The following is a 24780-nucleotide window of genomic DNA, read 5'->3' as shown; positions in this document are numbered from 1 at the left end:
CAAGTCAAGAAGAACCACCCATACTCGTACAATAGCTCTGCAGCGTTGTATTCCTCCCAAGCAATCAGGTCGCTGGCTCATCGAAACATAGAACATTATCGTCAAACCGCAACCGGTGATCCAAACATGATTCTTACTTGACAAATGCATGCATGCATCAGACGTTGGAAAGTGTGTCCAACGCCACGCCCCATCTAGCGGAAGTTGTTATCGAACCGCTTGAACGTGTACCCGATGAACGGCAAGCTCATCTCGGGCGTCTCCTCGACCGGCTTGCCGGCCGCCAGGGCCTGCGCCTTGAGCACCGTGGCGTTGTCCGTCTGGTCGATCTCGTCCGTGGGGAAGTACGTCGTGTCGATGCTCGACGTCAGGCGGGGCTCGAACGGCGCCCGGATGCGGCGCAGGCTCTCGAATTCCACCCCGCGGAAGAAGGGGTGCGCCTTGATGTCCTGGGCCCCGTGGCGGCCCAGACGGGCTTCCGTGTTGCAAACCAGACTGGGACAAAGTTAGCTAGTTGTTATTTATTATAAACATGGGCTCAAGAGTGGAACAAACCTTCGGATCAGATGCTCGGCCTCGGCGCCTAGTGTAATGTCATCCGGGAAGTACAGAGACTGTCTCCAGTTCACAATCTTCCGGTACGTGTCGTGGCTATCTTCGGCACAGAACGGCGGCCAACCGACAAGACACTCGAACATAATAGTGCCGAGGGACCACCAGTCGCAGTCGAACGAGTAGCCGTGGCCAGTGAAGATCTCGGGGGCGATGTAGTCGGGAGTACCGACGGTCGAGTAGGCCATCAGTCGTCGTGACCGTCTCCAGTCGTTGATCTGCGAACGGTTGCTAACGGTAAGGTTGATCTGGTCGATGGCCACCGAGTTTCGGTCTCTCGGCCGGTTTGACTTGCCCTGCAGAAGCTGTTGGTAGTAGTTGTTGTCGTGCAGCTTGTGGAAACCGGTTGACAGGCCGAAATCTGTCAGCTTCACGTGACCACCTCGATCCAGTAGGATATTGTCAGGCTTGATATCACTGTGGTGAAAAAGTCAGTCGCTATACCTTATGAAATGTGTTGAGGGCAGTGTCGTCACCTACCGATGAATGAAGCCAAGCTTGTGAACGGCGTCAATCGCGAGCACTATCTCGGCGATGTAGAAACGCGTGATATCCTCGGAGAAAATCTCGTATTTGATAAGCATGGTCATCAAATCACCACCCGGCAAGAACTCCATCAACATGTACAGGAAGTTGGCATCCTGGAAAGTGGTAAAGAGCTTGACCACCCAAGGGCTGTCCGACTCGGCCAGAATATCTCGCTCGGCTCGCACGTGCGCCAATTGGTCCTTCTTAAACATTTCCGTCTTGATCAGGGACTTCATCGCGTACACCAGGCCGTCGGCCTTCTTCTGCACCAGCTTGACTTCACCAAACGCACCCTTGCCGATGATCTTGATGGTGCTGTAGTTCTCGGGCTTGTCCTTGGTTCGCAGGAATCGCAGGTAGCGGCCCTCCTTCTTGCCGCCATTTTGCCAGATCTGCTCCCGTCTGGAAGCCGACTGGTTGGGGTCGCTCAGCTTCTGCTCCATCTCGCTCTGGCGGAGGTTGCGCTCGCGTGCGCGCTTGACGCTGTCCTTGAAGAAGTCGGCGGCCAGCTGGGAGCACTTCTTCTGGTTGTTGTTGGCGTTGGTGCCGAACTTCTCGGGGGTTGCGCTCGGGCGCCGGCTGGAACTCGGTCGGGCGCTGGCCGCCCTGGGTGGGCATCGGCTGGTTCATGTAGCTGTAGCTGGGCTGCGACTGGTTCGACGAGCCGGCCGTCCGGGGTCGCTGAGCGGGGGACGGACCCCGGGGCGAGCCGTAGGCGGCACCGCGGGCAGAGCCGCCGAGGTTCTGGTGGGAGAACTGGTGAGCGAGGCCGACGTTGGGGTCGTTGCCCGGGGTGTTGGATCGAGGCTGGTAGCCAGGCTGCTGGCCCTGGCCGTAGTCGCCGCCCTGCGGAGGGGCATACTGCTGCTGCTGATACTGGTTCTGCTGCATGAAGTAGTTGCCGGCCTGCTGGTAGCCTCCGCCATACTGCTGCTGGCCTTGGCCCTGCTGCTGCTGCTGGCCAGCCATTGCCTGTTGGTTGGGGAAGACAGGCTGGGGGAAGGTCGAGGGCGTGGTGGGATATTGTCTGCTGTCGGAGGGACCAAGACGCTGCTCGTTGTTCCCAATGTTCAGATAGAGACGGTTGTTTGGGTCCATGGTGGCGGTTCGACGGGCCGAGACGCAGTGTGTTTCTATGTAGCAGAAAGTGCCTGCAGAGGGCAATTTGGACTTGGACGCTTTTGGGCAGCGATGGTGCAGTAAATTAGTTGGGGGATTAAGGAGGGGCAGCGAGAGTGAACAGCTAGCCGACTATGACACTTGTTGATGGTACTGTAGGTAGGGATGTAGGGATGCTGCTGCGAAGGAGGGAGGCCGGCACACGTCGAACTTGTGACTTTTTGTGGCACAAGATCAGAAGGAGATAGCGGACGACTAGATCCCAACAGCCACAAGCATGCCTGGCTGGATGATGGCGACGACGAAATGTGCTGCTGGTGTTCCCAAGTGAAAGAGAAAAAAAAACAGTTGATGCGGTGAATGGGAATGGGAGCCAAGAAAGCGAGCCTCTTCGTTCACTTTGTTGTCGGATTCAATTGAGCTGGCATGTGCAGCTTGGGTGCTTGGTTTTCGACTCGGTAAGGGGAAATCGCCGCGCGCAAAGAGAGGGGGAAAATGCGGGCCGGGCGAGAGTAGCGTCCAGGAGGTGCCCAGGAGTGCCCCCGGAACAGGCCCAAGGGTGACGGGGGTCTTGCACTTGGTCGACGTCCAGAACGTTTCAGGTGAGGGGCATTCGACGACATGCAAATGCTGTCAATGTCAATAGCACACGAGCAGAAATCGAGTCAAAGCAAACAGGCAACAAACATCACTCGTCGTCACCTTCTCGTTCCTTTCAGTGGTTTGGGGAGAGCCAGCACCGATTGATTGTGGAATTAGTGAACCCCTGAAGTCGGAATATCCCTGGGAACCTACGGTGAACGCATCAAAATCCTAGGCGACCTGGCTAGCGTCCAGCCTGATGCCCGCTAGTGCCCGGAAGGGACAAGCGGCTTTATGGGAGCTTTTGGACAGCGGCCTGCCTATTAGAACAGCTCCCTACACTTTTGTGGATAGAGCCAACTGCTCTTGCACGCAGCCTTGCTGACTGGGTGCTCCTATATAATGCTCTAGAGATGATGCGGTTGCCCCCAAGAACTAAAAGACCACGATATTGTTGAATAATTCCCTGAGAGAGCCTGTTATTCGGCAGCCAGGAAAGATACCATGCAGGTTTAGGTTCGATGTAGCACGCGTTTGGCCATTGCAAGCCAAGCAGTCGTCTCAATGACATGGAAGTTCTTACCCCCTATGACCAAGTCGAAGAGGGACCGATGCCGGAATGAAAGGTTCCCGTTCACCTCCCCAATCTTGTTGACGGAGAAGATCTGACCCGGCAATTTGGATACATGCCGTCGCAACCCTGCCCCTGTGTTGTCCGTGAATGTAACCCTACAAGGTTCAGCTCGCCGTCCGTAGGCCAAGATGAACGCTCTTTTGGATATAAGAGTTGTTTGCTGCTTTTTGCCAAACGGTACGCACGAGCTGGAGCGGGAGCGGGGGTGGATATGTGCGTACACACCACGGTGGCCGCCCGTATCCGTGGCGATAGACTCGTCTCTCTCCAGTTTGGAGGCAAGGAGGCAGAAGGAGATGCCGGATGGAGCTCGTGTGATTGGACAAAACCACGGGCTGGCCGGTCACACTCTGTCGGGATTGGCGCGTTCTCATTGGCTTATAAGCCACGGCTCCCGCCTCGCCGGCGACTATGGGCAGTTGGAGGCAAACATAGATACGATATGCTCTCCTTTCCCCGCTCCTGGCCATATGGGCTAAAATATAGAGTATGTGAATATGTGGGAGTACTCTAATAAAGTAATTGGTCTATAATGTAATCAATATACCTGTATATATAGTAGACGGCCAGCTACGTCAATATCCAGCAGTGCGAATCACCCGTAGAGCAACCAGACAATCAAAGCAAACGATAGCGAAGCAGCGACATTACCATGAACTACTTATACCTCATAAAATTCGCCTCTGTGATCTTCATCTCACTGACTCAGCTCTGGAAGTCCAGCCGAAGAGCCATCGGCCTGCCCCCGCCCCCCGAGCCCTCCCTTTCATCGGCAATCTGCACCAGATCCCGACCTAAAAGTGGTGGCTCCAGTTCCAGAAATGGGCGCAGAAGTACGGATGAGTTTGGATCTGATCTCCCTCCTCAAAGAGACTAAACAAAGCTGACGAGTGTCGGGCGACGTCGCAGGCCGGCCTCCACAGTCTTCATGGGCAACAAGCCCATCATCGTCCTGACCTTGCCCGAGACGGCCAGGGATCTCCTCGACACGCGAGGCCACATCTACTCCTCGCGACCCGAGTCGTACATCTCGGACATATCGTCCGGACGTCTCCATTTCGCCGACATGGCAAAGTTCTCCCTTCCTATCTGTCTTCCTACCAGAAACCCCCAACGAAGGAAAGTTCACATCTCACTAACACGCAGAACAAACCCCGTCTCCCGGCTACAGCAATACAACGAGCCCTGGAAAACGTGCCATCGCCTCTTCGCCAACCACCTCAACACCAAAGCCGCCGCGCGGTACCGGTCCCACCTAGACCTCGAGAACAAGTAGCTCCCGCACGCCGCGTGCCTCGGACCCGCAACTCGCCCGGTTGCACGAGTGCTTCGCCGAGTGGACCGTGCTGCAGGGGCAGACCATGACGGCGCTCGCCGACATCTGCCCGGTTTTACGGTATCTGCCCGACACCCTGTTCCCGACCCGCCGGCGCGCGCGGGGTTCGTACCGGAAGCAGCTGGGGATCTTCTTGGGGCACTGGGACGGGGCGAGGGGGCGGATTCTCAGCGGCGCGGGTCATGCGGGTTATGATCCTTGTTTTCCGAATGAAGAGAGCGTTTCGTTTTGCTTACACCTGAAATAGACGTGCTTCGCCAAAGACCTCCTCCAAGCCCCAAAACGAAACTTTCTCCGACGAACTGGCCGCCTTCATCTGCGGCATCCTGCTCACGGCCGGTAGCGACACTGTCGCGGTTGCGCCGGCGCTGTTTGCGGCTGGATCGTGCGGGGAGGAGTGGGAGGCGGGCGCGGGGGGCTTTGCTCGATGACGAGTTGTAGTGGAAGGAGCCTCGAGACTCGAGGTAGCACACCCCCCGAAATGAGTTGATATATAGAAAAAGCTGAGGGTTGGAGCAGGCAAGGGAGAATACAACACCGCGATCCAAACACGATACGAGTTGGTATCGATTGGGTTTGCCCTATTGATACGCCTATAAGATGTATATGAATATTTAGTGACACGTTATGAGCAGAGGGTTGGGAAGACTTGGCGAAACAAGTCATCAGGGGCAGCAACTTACGTCAACGGAGCGGCATCTTTCGTCTATATGCTGTGTCTTCATCGCGTGGGCTTTTGTACGGTACCAAGATGCTATTTAACATCAGTCAATTACAGCTATCCCACTTCGTAGACTTCATCTTCGTCTCACCACTAGTTCCGACCAACTGAAAGATTAACTACAAAGAAACCAGCAACGCCGAGCTTTCCTACAAACAGGTACGGTTACATATTAGGAATAATACAAAAGTGCCACCCTTGCTTTCTTTCTTTCTTTCTTTCCTTCTCGGTTTCAAATTAGAACCGTCCATTCAGTTGACACCTCAAAGTCTCTCATCTCATTCATTCTCCACCGCAGCCCCCGAGCCCGCCGTATCCGGCGTCCCGCTCTTGGCGGTGTCGGGCCGACTGACGACGCTGCCCGGCCGGCTCAGTCGCCGCAGCTTCTTGCCCGCCTTGGTCTCGAAGAGGCTCTTGACGCGCCGCAGCCGCGCCCAGCGCTGCTTGTCCTCGGCGTCGCGCTCGGCCCCGTCCTCTTCGTCGCCCCCCACCGTGGCGGGGCTCATCATCAGGAGCTGTTCCTCGTTCGCGTCTTCGTCGCCGCCCGCCGTCCCCGGCCGCCTCCGGCTCAGGGGGACGCCGTGTTGGGCGTCGGAGTCGTGGGGGCGGCGGAGCTCTTGCTTCGACCGTGGGCCGGGGTGGCCGACTTCTTGTGGCTGCCTTGGCTGCGCAGGTAGGCCGCGTTACGCAGGGTCTGGAGCAGGATTTCCCAGGCCATCTTGTCGTCCGCCTCGGTGGTGTTGCTGCCGGGATTCCGTTGGCTGGCCGGGTTTCGCCAGGGGCAGAAGAAGCGGTGCTCGCGAACAGGGTCCAGATGGTCCATCGGAGCTGGTATGATGACCTCATTCGTGTCTGGATTGATCTCCCTGCTCTTGAACATCCACAACCCCAACCGACGCATGCATGTGGTGCAGGAAGCAGAGTTCGGAACCTGGCCGATTCGGTCGTTGGAAAGGCCCTGCCAGCCAGCTAGAGCGAGGGCCAGGGCTACATCATTGGGCTTCGTTACTGGGGGGTTGGTCGGTGGCGGTGGCGGGTCGGAGAAGAATCTAGGCGGCAGCTGGGACTTGATCATTTTCAACTGCATCGCGTCGGGAAGTCGGAGGTTGAAGTCGTATGGGAGGAAAGCAGGCCGCATGCACAGCTCATCGTATCGTTGTCGGAGGGAAGGAAGCGCTGTCTGCGGGCTCGTCAAGCTGAGTCGTAGTAGGGTATCTTGGAGCAGACAATTAGTGAATGGCCAGTTGTAGTTACTCGAATGGTGATGAAATAGATAGTCTTACCGTCACAACCACGCCTCCTCCAAAGACAATCCTCCTGATGGGCTTCCACGATAAGTTCGGCGAACTTCTTAACCAACGCCTCCTCGAACTCAGATGCCGCCAAGGTAGAGGCATCCTGCACTTCCGAATTCCTCCTGCCCGTATTCACCACCAGCTCTTTGTGGCAGAGAGAACAGCGCACCGTCTCCTTGCCCGAGCATACCCAGCCTCGCTTCGCCCACTCGATCTCGTTGACCTTGTCCGGCTTGGGCGTCCACTCCGTCAGCTCCTGGAAAGTCGCGAGCCGCTTGATGAGCTGGCCGCGGTCACTGGGGCAGTACCGCGGAGGGTCGGTCGGGGTGTTCTTCTCGGCGGCTCTCGACGTCGACTTTCTGATGGTCACGTTGGAAACGAGGGTTCTAATCGTCGCGCCCGGTTCGTTCAGGCTCATGGGTCTCGCCGCCGCCGTGCGTCGTCGCTTCGCCAGGAGCTCGGCGGTCAGAGCCGAGACGGGAGCGCGCGTCGAGTCGGTGCTGGCCGTGGAGCCGGCCGTGGGCGTTTTGTGTAGCACGGAAGCCGTGGTCGTGGCCAGATCGGTGTAGCCGGCCATGGTGGGAGCGTCTAGGTCGTCGATGTTTTCGGACGACAGACTCGTGGGCGAGGGCTTTCCACCCAGACCCTGGAGAAGGGTGTTGAACTTCCGCTTGGTAGCATTCATTTTGACTTTGCTGGGTGAGACAACAACACGCCGGACGGGAGAGAATTATGGCCTCGACAACTCGACAGGTGATGCTGGTTGGCTGCGTGCCAGTCTGGCTGTTCTGGGCTTGCAGGAAAAGGAAGTCGACGGCGAGTCTAACCGGCCGGTGTTTGATCGATGCGACGAAACAAAGGGCTACAGTGGAGAAGGAAATGCAAGGCTGAATTAATAAGTTGTAGCTTGGAAGATCGTCAAATCCGGAGGAAGCGCTTTGCAAGCTTGGCCATTGATAAGAAGGTTTGCTCGCTTGTAAATAGAATGATCCCTGCTGGTCGGAGGGGCGACGGTGACCCTTGCCAGAGAGCCATGCAGTTTGCAGTTAAGGCGCTGCTGGGCTGCACTGCCGCCAGAGCCACAGCGCCGGAGCTTAGGCCTCCTCACCTGGTACCGGTACTATGCGCCCAGCAACGTTAATTGATGGCGGGGCAGTAGAGCTGCAATGATGCAACCGGAGAAAGCACTGATAGGCGAATCAACCGGGTAAATATAGCGACCTGGTCAGCAATTACTACATCGCGGAGGTTGCATAGGAGCACTGATAAACGCAGCACATCTGCCCATGACACGAAACTTGCCGTTAAGGCCCATCACCTTCAAAAAGGCCCTGCTCTTTCTCCTGCTTCCCATCCTGGCGTCCATGATCTTAATCCGCGCCGTACCCCGCCTAAATCTCCTCTTCTCCCACCTCGCCTCTACGACCCCCACTACCTCCATACTACAAGCGTCGTCATCAGCAGCGTACACCTCCCGCTCTCCCTTCTCTACAACTACAGCTACTACGACCACTCCGACCACAACCAAGAAAATCATGGCCTACGAAAAGGAACTCCAGGTCGCCCAGCTGGCGGTGCAGCGAGCCACCCGCCTGACCAAGCGCGTCTTCCACGAGAAGGCCAAGGGCACCCTGTCCAAGGACGACGCCTCGCCCGTGACCATCGGCGACTTCGGCGCCCAGGCCCTGATCATCGCCGCGCTCAAGGCCAACTTCCCCGCCGACGAGATCGTGGCCGAGGAGGAAGCCGCGGACCTGCGTGAGAACGAGAAGCTGCGCGGCACCGTCTGGGACCTCGTGCGCTCGACCAAGCTCGAGGATGACAAAGCCGAAGAGGTGGTCGGCGGCGCCGTCAAGACGGACGAGGACATGCTGAAGCGCCTCGACGAGGGCGCCAGCCAGGGCGGCGCCAAGGGCCGCATCTGGGCCATCGACCCCATCGACGGCACCAAGGGCTTCCTGCGCGGCGGCCAGTACGCCGTGTGCCTGGCGCTGATGGTGGACGGCGAGGTGGTGGTGGGCGTGCTGGGCTGCCCCAACCTGCCGGTGGACGACACGGCGCCGCTGACGGCCGACGTGGGGCAGGACGCCGACGACAGCGAGGGCCGCGGCGTGCTCTTCTCGGCCGTGCTGGGCCAGGGCGCCACGAGCCGGCCCCTTACGACGGGCGCGTTGGCTGCGGAGCGCAGCATCTCGATGCGCCCTATCACGGACATTACCAAGGCCAACTTCTGCGAGAGCGTCGAGGCCGGCCACTCGAGCCACGGCGACCAGGCCGACATCGCCAACAAGCTCGGCATCACGGCCCCGAGCGTGCGCATGGACTCGCAGGCCAAGTACGCGTCCATCGCCCGCGGCGCCGGCGACATCTACCTACGCCTGCCCGTCAAGGCGACCTACCAGGAAAAGATCTGGGACCACGCCGCGGGCGACCTCATCGTGCGCGAGGCCGGCGGCCAGGTTACGGACGTCAACGGAAACAGGCTGGACTTCACGGTGGGCCGGACGCTGGCCAACAACAAGGGCGTTGTGGCGGCGCCGGCGGGCGGGCACGCCCAGGTACTAAAGGCTGTGCAGGAGGTGCTCTCCAAGAAATAGACGTGTGATGTACACAATATAGAATACAATTCAAAGAGTACAGCCAGACGAAAGTATTGCATCGTCCAGTGAATATGTGATGATGTACATTGACGCCCCATGTTGTAAATGCCAACCATCCATCCACCTTGAATATGGCCCAGGCAGCCTTTTGGCCTTCTTCCTGACCTTCCCCGCAGGGAGTATGTGTACGTCTATTTGATCTTCTTCTGCTTCAGCTTGATAGTCTCCTCGTTGACGAAGATTCCCTTGCCCTTGTAGGGCTCCGGCCTGCGCCACTTCCGCAAGCGGGCCGCGAACGTCATGACCTCCTCGCGGTTGATGCCCTCGAGCAGGATCCTGGTGGGCTGCGGGGTGCTGGCCTTCATGCCCTCGGGCACGCCCTCCTCGACGGGGTGGGTGAAGCCGAGCTTGAGACAGACGAACTTCTGGCCCGGGTAGGCGGCCTTGGCAGGCCGTTCCTCGACGCTGGCACGATAACCGACGCCGACGAGGCGCAGGATGGCCGTGTGGCCCTCGGACACGCCCATGATGTGCCGCTGGAGGTACGACCACGTCGTGCCCCACATCTCCATCTGCTGCTTCTGTGTCGTGTCATTGATCGACAGCACCGCCTTGCGCGCCTCGGTGTCCTGCGCGATCGTCAGGTACGGCGGGATCTGCAGCTGCAGCGCGCCCAGGGGCCCCGTCACCGTCACGTTGCGGATCGGGACCCGCAGGTACGTCGTCAGGTCCTTCTTGACGAACGGCTCGCCGACCGACAGCTCGACGCCGGGCGGTATCGAGATGGGCGTGCGGCCCAGCTTCGAGGGCTTCGCCGCCGTGGAGGAGAAGGCTCGTCGGCATGCGGGTGGTGAGGGCTTTTGCTGTGGCGCCGACGATGATGATGACGATGGCGACTGGAAGGCGGGTACTAGGAAGGACGGGAGGGCGGTCGAGGATTTCGAGCCGTTCAGGGCCTTCTCGAGGACCCGGCCTCGACTGGGCGCAAGCATGGTTGGCGAATTGGTCGGTGGTGTGAAGCAATTGGCTTTGCTCGCAAATAACGCCGAATCCTGGACGCACTGGGACCAGAATGTTGAAGCTCTCGGCGATAATTGGAGCTCGGGCGTCTGAAAATTGCTGGATCAAGGTCATGTGACTGCGCGGCTAGCTGGCGTCGAAAAGTCCAAAGAGGGACCCATTAAAAAGCTGGGGGATGCGCTTTCCATCCCAAAGAACGACGACAACCGTCACTTTTTCGAGTTAGTTCTATGACTCAACCCCAACATGTACTGAAAATCCGGGCTAGAATGCAAATTTATTGCTTCCTATGTACGGATTATTAGTTTTTATCTTGCTCACTGGACTTTGCAGAGTTTCCACTGGTTATTGCAAAAGCTGTCTACTACAATGGCATCGCGTGTAGCGTCTCGTGTCAGAGAAGGAACGGCGCCGAGCAAGTCTAATTAACCCGAGAGGGACGCAAGAGCTTCTTGGACTGGAAATTAAATACATCTAGTTGGGCAATGTACGCTGCATTGTCGTTCAGAATCAAGCTCTCTCTCTGTCTCCCAACCCCTTAACAACTTTGATTCTGATTGACTTGCACGAACAATCAACCTGAACTTGGGAAGCGACTGCAACTCTTCGCCTCACATTACCCACCTTTCCACCATCTGCCAACCCATTTGATTTATTACCTAATCACACATGCACTCGAAATATCGGTGGATGGATGAACACCTACGAACGTCAACATGGCAAGCTGGATTCTAGTCGCTGTTTTCGTCGTCCTTCTCGGCGCTGACACGGCATCTGGCTTCTCATGGGGAAGCACAGCAAGATCGCGAACTCGAGAAATACACAGTCAACCCGCTTTTGACCCAAGCTTGAGCGCATCGCAACTACTTCAATCAGGCTCGCGCCCACGATCCGCATACGAGGTGGCGTTGCAAGAACTGAAAGAGCTGGAATCGGAGCCGTTGTGTCATCAGACAGCGGCCAGACTACTTGTGAGCAACTGCCAAGTGCTCGAGGGGAAAGATGACGCAACTGTATTGACAGACAGCGGCCGCCAAGTTCGAGATTTCGTGGATGCTTACGCCGCAAGTCTTGCCATCTGCGACCTGGAGAGAGGACGCTTCAGCATACCGACGGCTTGCGACCCGTTTCGAGAAACGACACTAACTCAGCTGGCGTTGCAAAACACCATCCAGCTGCATGCTACCTCAAAACAGATTGACAACTGTCTGTCAGGGCTGGGTGCTTCAGATTCCGCATGGAACACATGGATCAGTTACCGACACAAAGCTCTTCGGTTTTGCGAGGCGGCAAGAGCAGATAGCGAGAAGAGTAAGTAAATTGTCATGATTGAACTGACCTTGATTGCTAACTCATTCCAGCTCGCAGTATTCAGACATTCCAGCGACTTACCAAAATCATGAGCAGAATGGCAGATGATGTTGGCCTCCGGGTGGACCAACGGCTCACCGACCTCGATTTGAAGTTCCATACAGCAGGCGGGAAGGTTGAAAGCCTGTCCTCGCGGATTGAATACTTGAGGAGCGCAGTGTCCAATGCCGGAGGGATCGCTTCGGGTCATTTGACCACTGCGTTAATGGTATGTACAGCCCCCAACGTGAATTGTCGACCTCAATAGCTGACATGATAACAGGAATCTGCCAATGCCATAGAGGGGGGTACGAGATCGGCGGCGAATTTGGAACGAGTGCTAGACGTCCTGCTGCAAACAGTCCTGACCACCAATGCTGAAGCCGCAGCCTCCCACCAACAGTCCATGGAACTCGTCTCTCAAAGGACGGGGTCTGAGATGGCCACAGTGATGAACGCAATGGCCGCCGCAGTGGCGTCGGCCTCCAGTTTACAAAATCAGATTGTAAGCTTATCTGAGTATCTTGACTGGCTAATGGACTAACTGTGGTTAGGAAATATCGCGCATGCAATCTGCCGAATTGGAGCACAGACAGATGACACTTGAAGAGGTGAGACAAAACTTCACGTTCTTGTTCAAGAGATATCGTCTAACACATGCGTTAGGGAATGCAACGACTCGTTGATCTGACGGGCGATCTTTCCTCGAAACACGATGTTCATGCCAAACTGCTACACCAGGCAAAGGGCATGACGAATGAGATCCTCGAAACATTGCATGAGACAGCCGCATCTGCCGCTATCGTTGAAGAAGCTCTTTCGAAGAAATCACCAGTCGCGTCCCTCTGGCCATACATATGGTGCCCCGCGGCATCACTTGTGATGGGATCTTATGGGCTACCACCTTCCGTGGTGAGGAACATGGTTTTGGTTGTTCTTGGTACGTTCCATCATATTGATCTTAGTCCACGCATGTGTCTAATCTTCCCTCAGGCGAGGCAGCAGGCTACGTTGTGTCTTCAGTCAGCATGCTATCAATAGACCTCAAGTCAATGACTGCCTCTTTCTACCCTTCCTGGTACCTCGTATCGACTACGGCACCGATCCACACGGAACACGAGCATCAGAACGCAGCCAACGCTACATCTGCTTAAGTGGTTTCTGCATGAATACGGTAGATAGAACAACACATTTTGGGATTTTATGGTTCATTATTTGGGAGGAGAATATCTTTTTGCGGCTCCAAACAGCGGCGATTGGGGAGAAGCTGGGGATTTGCGTATGCTATTCAGGTACCATCTCGCGACCTGGCCATGATAGATGCACATATGGAGTGTCGTTTGGGACAGGGTATCGCTTTACATACAAGCAGCATATACCAATCAGATCAGATTACTCAATTAGAGCATTCATCTTACCTTCGTGGCAACGAACTGGCGACCAGTAGTCTTTCTTGTGCAGTCAATGATCATTTGCAGAACTCTTTCATCTTTCCCCTACGATACCTGCTCGACTGAAGACGAGAACTAATTTTCCTTTCTACCTCAGCTGGCTGATAGTTGATGACAAGTATGGGAGTGGTATGAATTAGTGAAAATTCACTGGTCACTAATTAGGTGGCAGAGTGGTTAGGGAGTTACGCAGTACCTCGCCATTAAGGCCCTTCCATACGCGATACATACTATTTGAGCTCATCGGTTGAATGGCACTGCACCTGAGTCTCCAGAACCGCAATCATTTTTCAATTCGAGTTAACAGTGCGTGAGAGTGATGTGGTGCTAATGTGCTTAGTGTTGCTGCGTGTGCCGTAGGGACTGATGAATGCCCACCTGCCTGCTTCCCAACTCATCGTGTTCACAATCGTTAATTTACTTCAACTGCTTTTGATTTCAGTGGACTCTTATTCTTTCTGCTGGACCCCCAGTCAGGAAGTCTCCCATGACTTGTTCTTTCTCCCACCTTTTTTCTTCTTTTCTCTGCGTCGACTTCGGGTCGTCATCAGCCTAAAACAAACAAAACCTCAACCGGTGCCTCATTCCACTACTTCTCGCAGAAGATTACTTTCTCTGCGCCAACACCTCCAGGTCATTCTGAATTGCGATTTGACAACTTCAAGATCGTCGTTTTTCTTGCCGACGAACATTCAACCTGTAAGTTGCCTTTCCGAACGCGCAATTTCTCTCCCATTTCTCTCCCATTTCTCTCCCATTTCTCTCTCTGGGGATCTGAATGCGCAAGCTTCCGAGGAACGTCGCTGACAAGTTTCTGACAGTCCACACAAAGTGCGCAAGATGCCATCGCCTCCAGAGTTCCCGCAGTTCTCGAAGCTCCCACCGGAGATCCGCCTGATGATCTGGGAGGAGTTCCTGGCCGAGGACAAAGCCGGACGTCACGTTTTGATAAGACACGGACCTGTATACAACAACATGCGTAAGCATCGGATCAGGACGATTGTGGCGACCAGACGACTTGCCTCGCCTCTTCTGCGCGTATGCCGCGAGGCTCGTGGCGTTTTCCTGGAGTTCTTCACCGTGGCCGTGGACGTGTTGTGCTACAATTCCTTCCCACAGCGGCGGCGTATCCAACCCTGTCAACATAACACCCATCGTCATCATCGTCATCATCACCTCGGTGTGGTCTACCTCAACCCGGCGACGGACATCTTCGTAGCCGGCGTTGTGCCGTCCTTTTACAGAGCCACTGGCGTGCCTACGAAGTACAGCAACCTCCTCAAGCGCCAGTCCACCGAGTGTCCGCGTCAAGTGATCGACCACATCCAGAACGTATTGCAGCTGGGGCCGTTTGACCCAGACAACCGCCCCACGACATCGCAATGGCCGGACAGCACAGGCTACATCGACACCACCACACTCCCCCCCCTCCGGATATACAAATATATGGAACCGGGATACGGCTGCCATAACAGAGTGAAAGAGTGGGAGCACATCAAAATGTCCACGGTTCGTGAGACACCTCAGGGCTTCGCAAGCAAATTTGAGAAAAGCGGCCTTGGTCCCGTAACGAAGATTATGAAATGGTAGTGAAGGGTCAAGTGAATGGGGTTTTCTATAGGGATAGTCACAAGGGGATACAGCAGTGCATGCATGCTTTATGTCTGAACTCTCCCAGATAAGCGTTCTCCCGTCTGTATATTAGCAACTCGAGACTTTGTATCAATCAAGCAAGCAGCCTGATCGGAGTCATCTCGTCCAGGGTGCACACTTGCTTCAACACCAACCCCATGAACAGCTTTGCCGCTCCTTGTCCACGAATCAGCCATTATACTGCAGCCCAATCGCTTCGTCGTCAGATATGCCACGTTTAATCATGCCGCGCCGCCCCTAACGAACCTAATGCTGACCAAAACACTCGGCACCTTTATGTAAGCGCCGCAACCCAAATGTCTCCGAGGGATCCACTCGACGAACATTCACACTAGCGACCGGTCGACGTTCCTCCGTCCGGTAACAAGCCCGAAGCGCGCTTACCAATCCTGTACTCGAGCCGTGACCGGCGTTGCCCACCAAGACAGCCCGAACTCCGGTCTGCTGCATGCACGATTCGTTTGGTATAGTCCATAAGTAGGTAGGTGGTTTTGGTTCAAAGTGGCCTTTTCCGTCAAGTTATTTCCCCCATCGCCTTAGTCATACCTACATATAAGTCAGTGCTGGCCCTGTGAACAAGAACTCCAAGTACTCGCATCGCACTGGTGTTGGTATCTAGAAACCTCCATTTGCAAAACTCACCAACCAAGCTACCCAATCGACAATGGCGCCCTTCGGAACCCTATACACGCTCACGGACACTGTCCACCCCCGGTCCAGAAAGGTAAGGAAACGAATGAATATCCCTGCCAGTCACCCCCAAAGCCCAAGCATGATGTAGTCACCTGACTTACACACGCATCCTCCATCCCTCTTTCCCACTCCCCCTATCTCCCTACTCACCCCGATCGCTTCACCCGCCCTATTCTCACCCCCCTGCCCCCTCAGATCCTAGCCGCCGCGGCCCTGAACGACCTAACCCTAACGCTGCCGGCCGCCTTCGAGAACGGCGTGAGCAACAAAACCCCGGACTTCCTGTCCAAGTTCCCGCTCGGCCAGATCCCCACCTTCGAGTCCGCCGAGGAGCCGCCCCTGTACCTGAGCGAGAGCACCGCCATCGCGCAGCACGTCGCCGCCAGCGGCCCCCGACGGGACCAGCTGCTGGGCGGCGACGCCCGCGCCCGCGCCCTGAACCAGCAGTGGATCCAGTTCAACGACCTGACGTTCGAGCGCACGGCGGCCGACCTGGCGCGCTGGCGCCTGGGCTACGCCGCCTACGACGCCGCGCACGAGGCGCAGGCCGCCGCCGACGTCCGCCGCTGGCTCGCCCGCTACGAGGGCCACCTGGCCGCCGGCCGCCGCACGTGGCTCGTCAACGCCGACGACGCCGGCGGCCCCAGCCTCGCCGACCTCGTCTTCGGCGGCACCCTCTTCATCCTGCGCTTCACCTACATGGACGCCGCCATGCGCGACGAGTATCCCCACGTCCGTCGCTTCTACGAGGGGCTCCAGGGCGTGCCGGGACTGGCGGAGCTGTACACCGGGCCGCTGTTGGAGAAGCGGAAGGAGTTCGAGGAGCAGAGCTGAGGACGCTACTTATGTTTATTAAGCCCTTCATGACACTTGCACAGATTCCGGCAAGGCTTGCGCCATCGAAGTTAGCTGTACCGGGTGAAGAAGAGAAATTCATGAATATTTATTTCAAAAGCTGGAGAGGAACGAATTTGGCACAAGTTACATAGTCCAGCCCCGGCGTTATGCCACCTTAATGCCAATGTCGTTTCATCACTTCATTATTAACTACAAACTCGAGTTTGCTATGTTCAACTCTTTAATTCCTGATGAACCGATATTACCTTCCTGTAAACCGACCGAAACGCCCCAATCTCTATCAAACACCTAACGCCCCCTTTGCCAAATGAATCAACCCCGGAAGCCCAACCCCGGGATCCGGCTACGCAACGCCAAACTACTCAATACCACACTTATACTGCTCAACGCCATGGCCAGGCTGGCCCACACGGGGTCCAGGGTCAAGTGGCCGCCGCTCGGCGTGCGGACCGCGTAGAAGCACCCCGCCGCGAAGGGGATTGCCACCAGGTTGTACACCAGCGCCCACGCGAAGTTGATCTTGATGCGCTGGAACACCTTGTTGCTCAGGCTCAGCAGCGTCACCACGCTGCGCAGGTCGCTCTGTATCAGCACGAAGTCCGCCGACGAGATGGCAATGTCGGAGCCGGAGCCGATGGCGATGCCGATATCGGCTGTCGTCAACGCCGGGGCGTCGTTGATGCCGTCGCCAATCATGGCAACAGTCGCGCGATCATTGGAGTCCTCGTTGATCCCAGCCTTTAGCGTGGACTGTAGATACTTGACCTTGGCGGCCTTGTCTGCGGGTAGAACCTCGGAGATGACGTTGGTCTCAGGGATGCCGATACGGAGTGCCACCGCTCGCGCCGTTTTTGCGTTATCTCCAGACAACATCCACACCTTTGTTCCACGAGCCTGCAAGTCTCGGACGACATTTACGGCCTCGTCTCTGATGCGATCCTCGATCGACAAAGCTGCGACAACTTTCCAGCTTGCATTCAAGTCTGTCTGTGTCGCGACAAAAGCAACCGACTTGGCTTCGTTTTGCCAGTCATGAATATGGTTGGCGGTGTCGGGGATATCGAGGCTTTCAACTCGCGCATGAGGGCTTCGTTGCCAACCGCCATGGTGGAGATGGCGCTGTACTTGGCTTTCAGTCCTCGACCGGGTATCTCTTCCACATGGGTGACTTCTGTGCGTCGCTCCGTCTCACGCGTGCAATACGAAACAATGGCCTTGGCGATGGGATGACTGCTGTTCTCTTCAATGGCTCGCAGAGATGCGAGGAGTTTGCTTCGCATCTCTTCGCTAGCATCGTCTTTCTCCGGGTATAACAGGGTGTCGACGACTTTGGGCTCGCCTCCTTCGGTCAAGGTACCAGTCTTGTCAAAAACAACGCAATCGATCTTGCTCGCTTTCTCGAAGGCTTCACCGCCACCATTGGCAAGAATTCCATGCTTCGCCGCTAGACCACCACCAACGAACAAAGCAGTCGGGGCGGCAAGACCTAGACCACAGGGGCAGGCAACGACGAAAACCGAGATGGCAAACTGTAAGGAGAAGGCGACCCAGCCCCCGGAAGAGACACTCATCCAAGACTCAGGAATAGCACCACTGATACCGAGGCTCAACCAAGTGAGCCATGTGAGGATAGCAATCAGTGTGATGATGGGTACGAAGTAAGAAGTAAGGGCATTCGCAATGTCTTCGATCGGGGCCTTCTTCGTTTGTCCATCCCGCACGATGTTGACAATCTTGTCAAGCATGGAGCGGCCGGCTACGCCAGTGATTTGAATGACGATGGGGGCATCTTTATTGACTGTGCCTGAGAATACTTCGTCGCCAGTGTTCTTGTTGACAAGGCGTGACTCGCCAGTCAAACTCGATTCGTCGAACTTGGTCTTGCCTTCCATGACTTTCCCGTCACAAGGCGGGGAAGCTCCGTGAGGAATGCGGACAAGATCCCCAAAGTCAAGCAGGTCGACAGCAACCACTTTGTCAGCGCTGCCGCTTCCATCGGGCTTAACCAGAACGGCTTCTGTTGGTCGGAGCTTGCCGAGAGCTTCGACGGCGTCGCCAGTCTTGGCCTTGCTGTAGGCTTCAATTATCCGGCCGACCAAGAGGAACAAGGTCAAGAAGACGACGGAATCGAAGTAAAAGTTGGCGTCGTTGATGTGCGTCGGCTTGGTCACACCCGCGGCGATAAGTTGACAACACGAAGAAACGTAGGCAATAGTTGTGCCGAGGGACATAAGCATGTTCATGCTTCCGAAATTATAGAATCGTTGAAGTATCGGTGTTTTGCTGCCGGGTCTCCAAAGACTGTAGACTTCTTTCAAGGCCTTTCGGTGGAAGACGTCGGCACCGAAGAAGAATATGGGAGTAGAAAGAACGAAAAGGGCGATCTGGGCTCGACTGATGCCGGAAGTCCAGGGCATCATGAGGTACATCCTGGTGGGGTTTTCAGCAGGAACCAGGCTCATGTAGACAATTCCAACGATAAATGTAGGGATGGCCATGACCAGTGTAAGACATATGCGGTAGAGAAGCTGTTTTCTATGATGTGATTGCATTTTCCGGGAAACCTCCTCTGCTGTGGGTGGGTGATGTATGGAAGCCTTGAAAGCCGGGTCGACTGATTCCAGGGTGGAAAGGATCTTCCGTATCGTCAGGGTCGGGGCGGAGGGGATGTATGTGATTTTGATGACGGGCGTAGCCATGGTAGGCTCGTGGTCGATATTAACGATGCCTTCCATTTTGCTGAGAGAGGCGACGGCTCGCGACGGACAGTGGACGCAATGGAAACCGTCGAGCCGGACTTGAACGAATCGGGCACGCTCCTGGACGGGGGCTCGCACCTCCTGGACTTGGGCTTCGAAGCCCATGTTAGCGATGGCTTTGACAACCCGGTCTGCCGCGTCTCTGTTGCGGATGCCCACGTTGGCAATGGCCGTGGCGAAGTTGACGGAGACGCTCGAGATCCAGTCCTGCTTCTCGAGCTCCTTGGCGATCGTGTTGGAGCAGCTGGTGCAAGACATGCCGCCGATGGCCAGGGTGGCCTGGAACACCGGAGCCTCCATGTTCGTAGTGGTGGATATGGATTGGTAATTATTGTTGTTGCTGTTGTTGTTATTTTGGTCCCGAGGTTGGAGCAAAGGTTGGAGCAGAGGCTCCCGTGCTGGGTCGGTAGCCATGTTTGCAGGGTGGGCAACTGCCTGCCTTATTACTTTATTTTGCGATTGCCCGTAATTCCAGAAATCTTACAAGCCCAGAACAGCGAAACAGCTAATTGGTGGTGCCTGTAAGTCGGATAATCAACCGGCGTAGCGAAGCACACTGCGAGTGTGGGTGTAGCTGAAGGTCTTGCGATTGGTCACAAAAGGTGAGGATGCAATGTGATGCGATGTTACACTGGAAGCCCCAAAAACGATAGATCAAGCGAGGAACAGGATTCTCTTTTATGATCTTCAAGAAAAGTCCTTAAAAAGCAATTGTGTAGAAACAGTTCCTTTCAGAGAAGATGCGAGAAGGGCAGGGGTGGTCTGATTTGTAGTGGCACAAATCCCTCCACACGAACATACCCATCATCGATTTCCCCTTTAAGTTTTGAGTGGTTTCTGCGTGGTGGCGGCCGCCTAGCGCGCTGCCAGACAAGCCAGGTACTGAGCCAGGCACTGTCCAGGCACCACCACCACCAGGCCTGTCCCCCGCCGTGCGCACTGCTACGTCCACTAAACACGGTTCATGAGACCTGAGATGCGCTCTTTGTGCGTGAGCGTCATCCAACAATACCTAACCCACGCGTTCCACTGCATCCGTCAGCAGATGCAGGCATTGTTTAATTTTGGCTCCTACGTTTACGCATCTAGGCATATCGAGCAACGGTCATGTCAAAACTTCTAAATGAGCGTCACGTATGCCATTTGGGATTTCACTGTACCATCAAGTTGCCTGATGAATGGATTAAGTTCAGATATCTTGACCGAACAGCACAGCAACAACCCTTCTGTCCAGTTCCTGTTGATCGCTGCGAAACACAACCCGCCTACTACTGGTCAATACGATGCTGAGTTGAAGGATCCCGGGACCGTCGAATGCCCAGCATTCACTAGCTAACATGCATGCATTCAATTTGTGCAGCATGTGCATCGCCAAGTAATACACCACCCTTGCGTTCTTTCTGCCAAAGTACTTGTTAGCGGGACGCTGCGGCTTTTGTGCGTGGGGCAAACCTGCCTGTACGCTAGGAAAATTACCCATGCGTGCGCGGGACGACGCCGTGGCGGGCAACAACCTGGTAAAACTGTCACTCCATTTAGAGCATGGGCAGATTGGGGAGGTCACCAGCCAAAAAAACGTTGTTGTACCAAATTAAAGGGGGCTTGATAATAGAAGCAGTTTGCGTTTGGTGGTAGGCAGCTTGAGGCCAGCCGAAGGAAGCTCCGCGACGTTTCCGAATGCTCTCGGACGCCGCTGGATGGGCAAACGGAAGCACCACGCCCGATGCTTCCCAACTGCCACAGATATTAAAAACCAACCGATTGCAACTCCAACGTACCGCAACGTCGCGTGGCCGATGTTATTTCCGATGCAAGAAGCCTAACTATGCCTAGTGGCACAACCCATGTACTTCCACTCCCAAAAGGGTTTCCCTCGACTGTCATGTCCAGCTCGGAACGATGGCAAAAGAAGGCCATGTTGGGGCAGTCGTCCATACCACAGGCAGTCGAGCCAGATTAATCGGCAAATAATGCATGAGTAAAGTGCCAGCCAGGTGCTTGATTGGCGGGCTTGGAGATTTGGCCCCTTCGGTCCCCTTGGGGGAACACGGAGGCGGGGTCGCACTGCCGGGTCCCGACAATGAGGCTTGATCTTGTCACACTCGCATCTATGGAGCTCTAGATCGCCAAGACCTGGCCCGCATGCCAATCCAGATCAGAGTAATACATGTCACTACTTTGTCTGTACGTGGCAATCGTTCCTCGTCGTATCTCAACATTGGCTTTCTTACCCTTTCCGCGCCATCGAGCAAGCGAAATTCACTATTGGGTCTTTCTTTGTCACTGGGCTGGCTGAGAAGTCTCCGGTGTGTTCGTGTTCCGTTCCAGCCCTGAATTGTATTCATATGCGGCCAATCAAGATCCTGCAGGAAGCGACGACTGGCGTGGACGGCGGATCTGACATTCAATGATTCTAGCCGCGTCCATCGGGTGCTCGTTCAGCTTTGGATAGTCAAGAACCGTTTTGGATCAGACCAACCTGCCATGACATGACCTAAGCTTCACTGAATTCGGACAAGTCTAAAAGCCCATAACAAGGGATAGCTCTTCACAACTCGGGCTTACCGGCCCTCTAGCGACCACTCAACCGAGACCCGTTGGGACATATCATATAGCTTTGGTAACGAAAATGTGTGTCGCATCTTTGAACTTTATTCGTACTCGGCCGAGAAGTCTGGCGAGACGCTACCCGCCGTCTAATTGTGAACAGACTGTGACGTTCTGCTAAGGTACTGTTACCAGTACTCTAGCCGACAGTACAATCCCATTTACTAAGCAGTTAAAAAGAGCTACATGACTAACCAAACCTGACACTTCCTTCTGAACTCAACTCCATACTTTATCAACCCAGCAGACCATTCCATTTCTCGTTAGTTAGACCAGTGACCCAAAGGGCACCCGAGTGACTAGGGATAAGCACGCCTCATTCGCTTCTAGAAACGAACGCTGCGTAGAAAGAAGTGTTATTTCTTTGGGCGGTTATTTAGACTACTAAGGACGCTGACTTGTGCATTGACCTGGCGAGCCTTGAATATGCACACAACCATTCTACAATTCCTCTCGAGATGTTATTGCACTGAACGTACAGTCATAAAAGTCAGAGTCCAAGCCCATGCCCAAGTCCCCCTCCTCCATTTTTCTTTCTGGCAAGAACCCCCTATCCTCCCCACCTGAACTTCCCTGATCAACAACGACCGTGTAGGCCAGGAAGACCAAGCACTGCAGTGCCATCATACTATTTTTTCCAGTCCAGAAGTGGATGAGTAGTCAGACGTCAATCCTGACGGATCCCACCCGACTACTGATCTGCTGCACCAGCCAGCGCAATACCAACCACAACTACTTATGCCCCCAAAAGCAGGTCGGCCACGATTCACGGCTTCATAACCCTTCGTAACCGACCTTTCTTCAACAAGCATCACGGTCAGATGGCCGAGTTGGTTATGGCGCCAGGTTAAGGTAAACCTTGACACTTTCATCCTGGTGGAGCAATCCTCGTGGGTTCGAATCCCACTCTGATCACAGCATTAGAGATATCACGATCTTCTGAAAAAGAAGAATGCTTTCCTTTTTGGATTTTCATCCTTTTTGCTTCTGTCTCTTAAGTGCCAGCTGTGGCAATGTGCCTTGCACCTGATGGGGGGACGCATCGCCTGCTTTTTGTTTTTTTATTTTTATTTTTTTGAATGCTCAGTTCCCTAGCAATGAGAGCAAAATGAAAGCACAAGGGTATTGCTAGGAGATAGAAACTATGCTCAGATTTTGAGCCTGCAGAAGACACTTCTCTTCTCTCTTTAGGTCTATTAACCCACATGCTAACTCATGACATCGTAAGGTGGTTCCCAGTTCAAGTGCCTTGCAATGATATTTGGTGAGAAGGTATTCTACAGAACGACCTGCTCCTGCGGCAAAGCCACCATGGCGACCCCCGGACGGCGCGGCTCTCGGGCTTCTCATGGTCGATGGCCGTCGTGTACTCCTTGCTAGACGCCGCCGCCGCACCGCACCCCCGCTTGATCATCTCTTCCTGGTACTCTCCCAGCTCACGTCGCAAGCTCTGCCCATCGCCCTTGTTTATCTTGCCAATGGCCCTCGCCAGGTTGAGCCCGTCCTTCATGGCGTGGCAGCCTCCTCGCCGCGGAAAGGGGTCATGACGTCTGTGATATCGCGGTTAGCGGACGACACGATCAAGATGAACCAATTGGTCGTAAGTGAAGACCAGCCGGCGGCTCATGAAAAGAGGCAGAAACCCATTGATCGAGGGGGTGTTGTTCCACTTACGCGCCGCATCGCCGAGAAGCGTGCACCTGCCCACCGGCAGCGAGTCCATGATCAACGTATTGAGCCGCACCGGCGGGCTCTTCATGCGCCCCACCGACGCCCTGTCGATGACGCAGCGGAACCGAGGCGGCAAGTCGCGGGCCTGTTTCCGGGCGAAGGCGAGCAGCTGCTGGCGCGAGGCCGCGTAGGTCCAGAAGTCGTCGCGGTCCGCGCCGTCGTCCTGGCCCGTCAGGTGGAAGTAGTAGTCGGCGCCCGGGATCTGGTTGCCGGGCTCCGGCGTCGCGAGCCTGTCCAGGCCCACGAACAGGTGGTAGGGCTTGCCGTCGTCGGCGCCCGCGAAGTCGACCAGGTACGACGAGTGCGACAGCGTCATCTGCGCCTCCGCCTCGCGCTTATCGAGGCGCACGTCGCCGCTGACCAGGAACATCTTCTCGGCTTGCACGGGGTCGTTGCCTTTCAGGATGTGTTTGCGGGCTATTAGTAATAGAGCAGGACGGGAAACGTTAGCACATCATATTATTTTCAACAGTTAACGGGGGGACCATGTACTCATGCTGTGAGCGCCCTCGGCACCGACGAGTATGTCGCCCGTGGCCGAGGACCCGTCCTTGAAATGGACAGTCACGCCGTCTGCCTTTTCTTCGATCCGGACGGCGTGCTTGTCGTATTGGATGCCCACGTGCGTCGAGAGCCACTGGCGCAGCGTCGAGCGGTTGGCCCACATGTAGGTCTGGCTGCCGTCGTCCCGGTAGCCCATCTTGGCCGTGCTGTCGGGGTTGTAATAGGCGAACTCGCACGGGACGTCGACCGAATCCAGGTGGCTCACCATCGTAAACGGCGGCATGTCCTCGGCCACCGACTCCCGCATGTCTTCTACCATGCTGCGTTCAGGGGCTCTCGTCGTCAGTAGCAGGTCATGCACGGTAGATAAAGGCCGAGGCAGATTCGAGCGGACTTACCTATGCACAGAAACTGTCCACCCTTGGAGTCTTTCGAGATCGTGCCTATCTCGCTCGAAGATCTCGAAAGTTATCCCCCGCTTGCGCAATGCTTGGGCGAGACTAAGACCTCCCAACCCAGCGCCCAATATAAGGACATGGGGGTATGCTGTGTTAGATGTGTTCATCTTCTCCTCTGTTTTTGCGAGTGGCGTTTCTTGTGTATGTATGGGAAGCAGTGTTGGTGTGTTGGAACGATATATTTGTTGTAATGGTCAATGATGGCCTTCATGCCTATCAGGTGTAATTGACGTGGATATGTTCATTTATAGAATGCAACCTGCGTAACG

General features: G+C 55.4%; 10 protein-coding genes across 10 annotated transcripts; 5 read left to right on the top strand and 5 right to left on the bottom strand.

The window, feature by feature from the left end:
• Window positions 1-194: 194 nt before the first annotated feature.
• Window positions 195-2238, bottom strand: PG998_013111 (serine/threonine protein kinase COT-1; the record flags this gene model as incomplete). Its single annotated transcript, XM_066879927.1, has 4 exons — window positions 195-495; window positions 556-1029; window positions 1093-1746; window positions 1802-2238. 4 exons carry the CDS (start codon window positions 2236-2238, stop codon window positions 195-197), a joined length of 1866 nt encoding a protein of 621 aa, XP_066724066.1.
• A 2165-nt stretch (window positions 2239-4403) lies between these two features.
• Window positions 4404-4751, top strand: PG998_013110 (uncharacterized protein; the record flags this gene model as incomplete). The annotated part of the gene is made up of 2 exons (XM_066879926.1): window positions 4404-4549; window positions 4622-4751. 2 exons carry the CDS (start codon window positions 4404-4406, stop codon window positions 4749-4751), a joined length of 276 nt encoding a protein of 91 aa, XP_066724065.1.
• A 1059-nt stretch (window positions 4752-5810) lies between these two features.
• On the bottom strand, window positions 5811-7512 carry PG998_013109 (uncharacterized protein; the record flags this gene model as incomplete). Its single annotated transcript, XM_066879925.1, is given in 3 exon segments — window positions 5811-6148; window positions 6160-6747; window positions 6816-7512. 3 exon segments carry the CDS (start codon window positions 7510-7512, stop codon window positions 5811-5813), a joined length of 1623 nt encoding a protein of 540 aa, XP_066724064.1.
• A 601-nt stretch (window positions 7513-8113) lies between these two features.
• On the top strand, window positions 8114-9424 carry PG998_013108 (3'-phosphoadenosine 5'-phosphatase; the record flags this gene model as incomplete). Its single annotated transcript, XM_066879924.1, has 1 exon — window positions 8114-9424. One exon carries the CDS (start codon window positions 8114-8116, stop codon window positions 9422-9424), a length of 1311 nt encoding a protein of 436 aa, XP_066724063.1.
• Window positions 9425-9618: 194 nt separating this feature from the next.
• Window positions 9619-10419, bottom strand: PG998_013107 (mitochondrial 54S ribosomal protein uL6m; the record flags this gene model as incomplete). Its single annotated transcript, XM_066879923.1, has 1 exon — window positions 9619-10419. One exon carries the CDS (start codon window positions 10417-10419, stop codon window positions 9619-9621), a length of 801 nt encoding a protein of 266 aa, XP_066724062.1.
• Window positions 10420-11163: 744 nt separating this feature from the next.
• PG998_013106 (uncharacterized protein) lies at window positions 11164-12951 on the top strand (the record flags this gene model as incomplete). The annotated part of the gene is made up of 6 exons (XM_066879922.1): window positions 11164-11758; window positions 11809-12026; window positions 12081-12302; window positions 12352-12408; window positions 12464-12737; window positions 12791-12951. The coding sequence occupies 6 exons, from the start codon at window positions 11164-11166 to the stop codon at window positions 12949-12951; spliced, it is 1527 nt and encodes a 508-aa protein (XP_066724061.1).
• A 1137-nt stretch (window positions 12952-14088) lies between these two features.
• Window positions 14089-14838, top strand: PG998_013105 (uncharacterized protein; the record flags this gene model as incomplete). Its single annotated transcript, XM_066879921.1, has 1 exon — window positions 14089-14838. The coding sequence occupies one exon, from the start codon at window positions 14089-14091 to the stop codon at window positions 14836-14838; it is 750 nt and encodes a 249-aa protein (XP_066724060.1).
• A 727-nt stretch (window positions 14839-15565) lies between these two features.
• On the top strand, window positions 15566-16428 carry PG998_013104 (Glutathione S-transferase-like protein FUS3; the record flags this gene model as incomplete). The annotated part of the gene is made up of 2 exons (XM_066879920.1): window positions 15566-15625; window positions 15790-16428. The coding sequence occupies 2 exons, from the start codon at window positions 15566-15568 to the stop codon at window positions 16426-16428; spliced, it is 699 nt and encodes a 232-aa protein (XP_066724059.1).
• A 336-nt stretch (window positions 16429-16764) lies between these two features.
• On the bottom strand, window positions 16765-19625 carry PG998_013103 (heavy metal translocating P-type ATPase; the record flags this gene model as incomplete). Its single annotated transcript, XM_066879919.1, has 2 exons — window positions 16765-17405; window positions 17465-19625. 2 exons carry the CDS (start codon window positions 19623-19625, stop codon window positions 16765-16767), a joined length of 2802 nt encoding a protein of 933 aa, XP_066724058.1.
• A 3699-nt stretch (window positions 19626-23324) lies between these two features.
• Window positions 23325-24618, bottom strand: PG998_013102 (FAD-dependent urate hydroxylase; the record flags this gene model as incomplete). Its single annotated transcript, XM_066879918.1, has 4 exons — window positions 23325-23368; window positions 23493-23966; window positions 24042-24388; window positions 24452-24618. The coding sequence occupies 4 exons, from the start codon at window positions 24616-24618 to the stop codon at window positions 23325-23327; spliced, it is 1032 nt and encodes a 343-aa protein (XP_066724057.1).
• Window positions 24619-24780: the final 162 nt, after the last annotated feature.

This window comes from Apiospora kogelbergensis, assembly GCF_038363985.1.
Source record: "Apiospora kogelbergensis strain CBS 113332 chromosome Unknown utg000009l_segment0_segment0, whole genome shotgun sequence".
NCBI lineage: Eukaryota > Fungi > Ascomycota > Sordariomycetes > Amphisphaeriales > Apiosporaceae > Apiospora > Apiospora kogelbergensis.
This window is presented reverse-complemented; position numbering and strand designations above follow the sequence as displayed.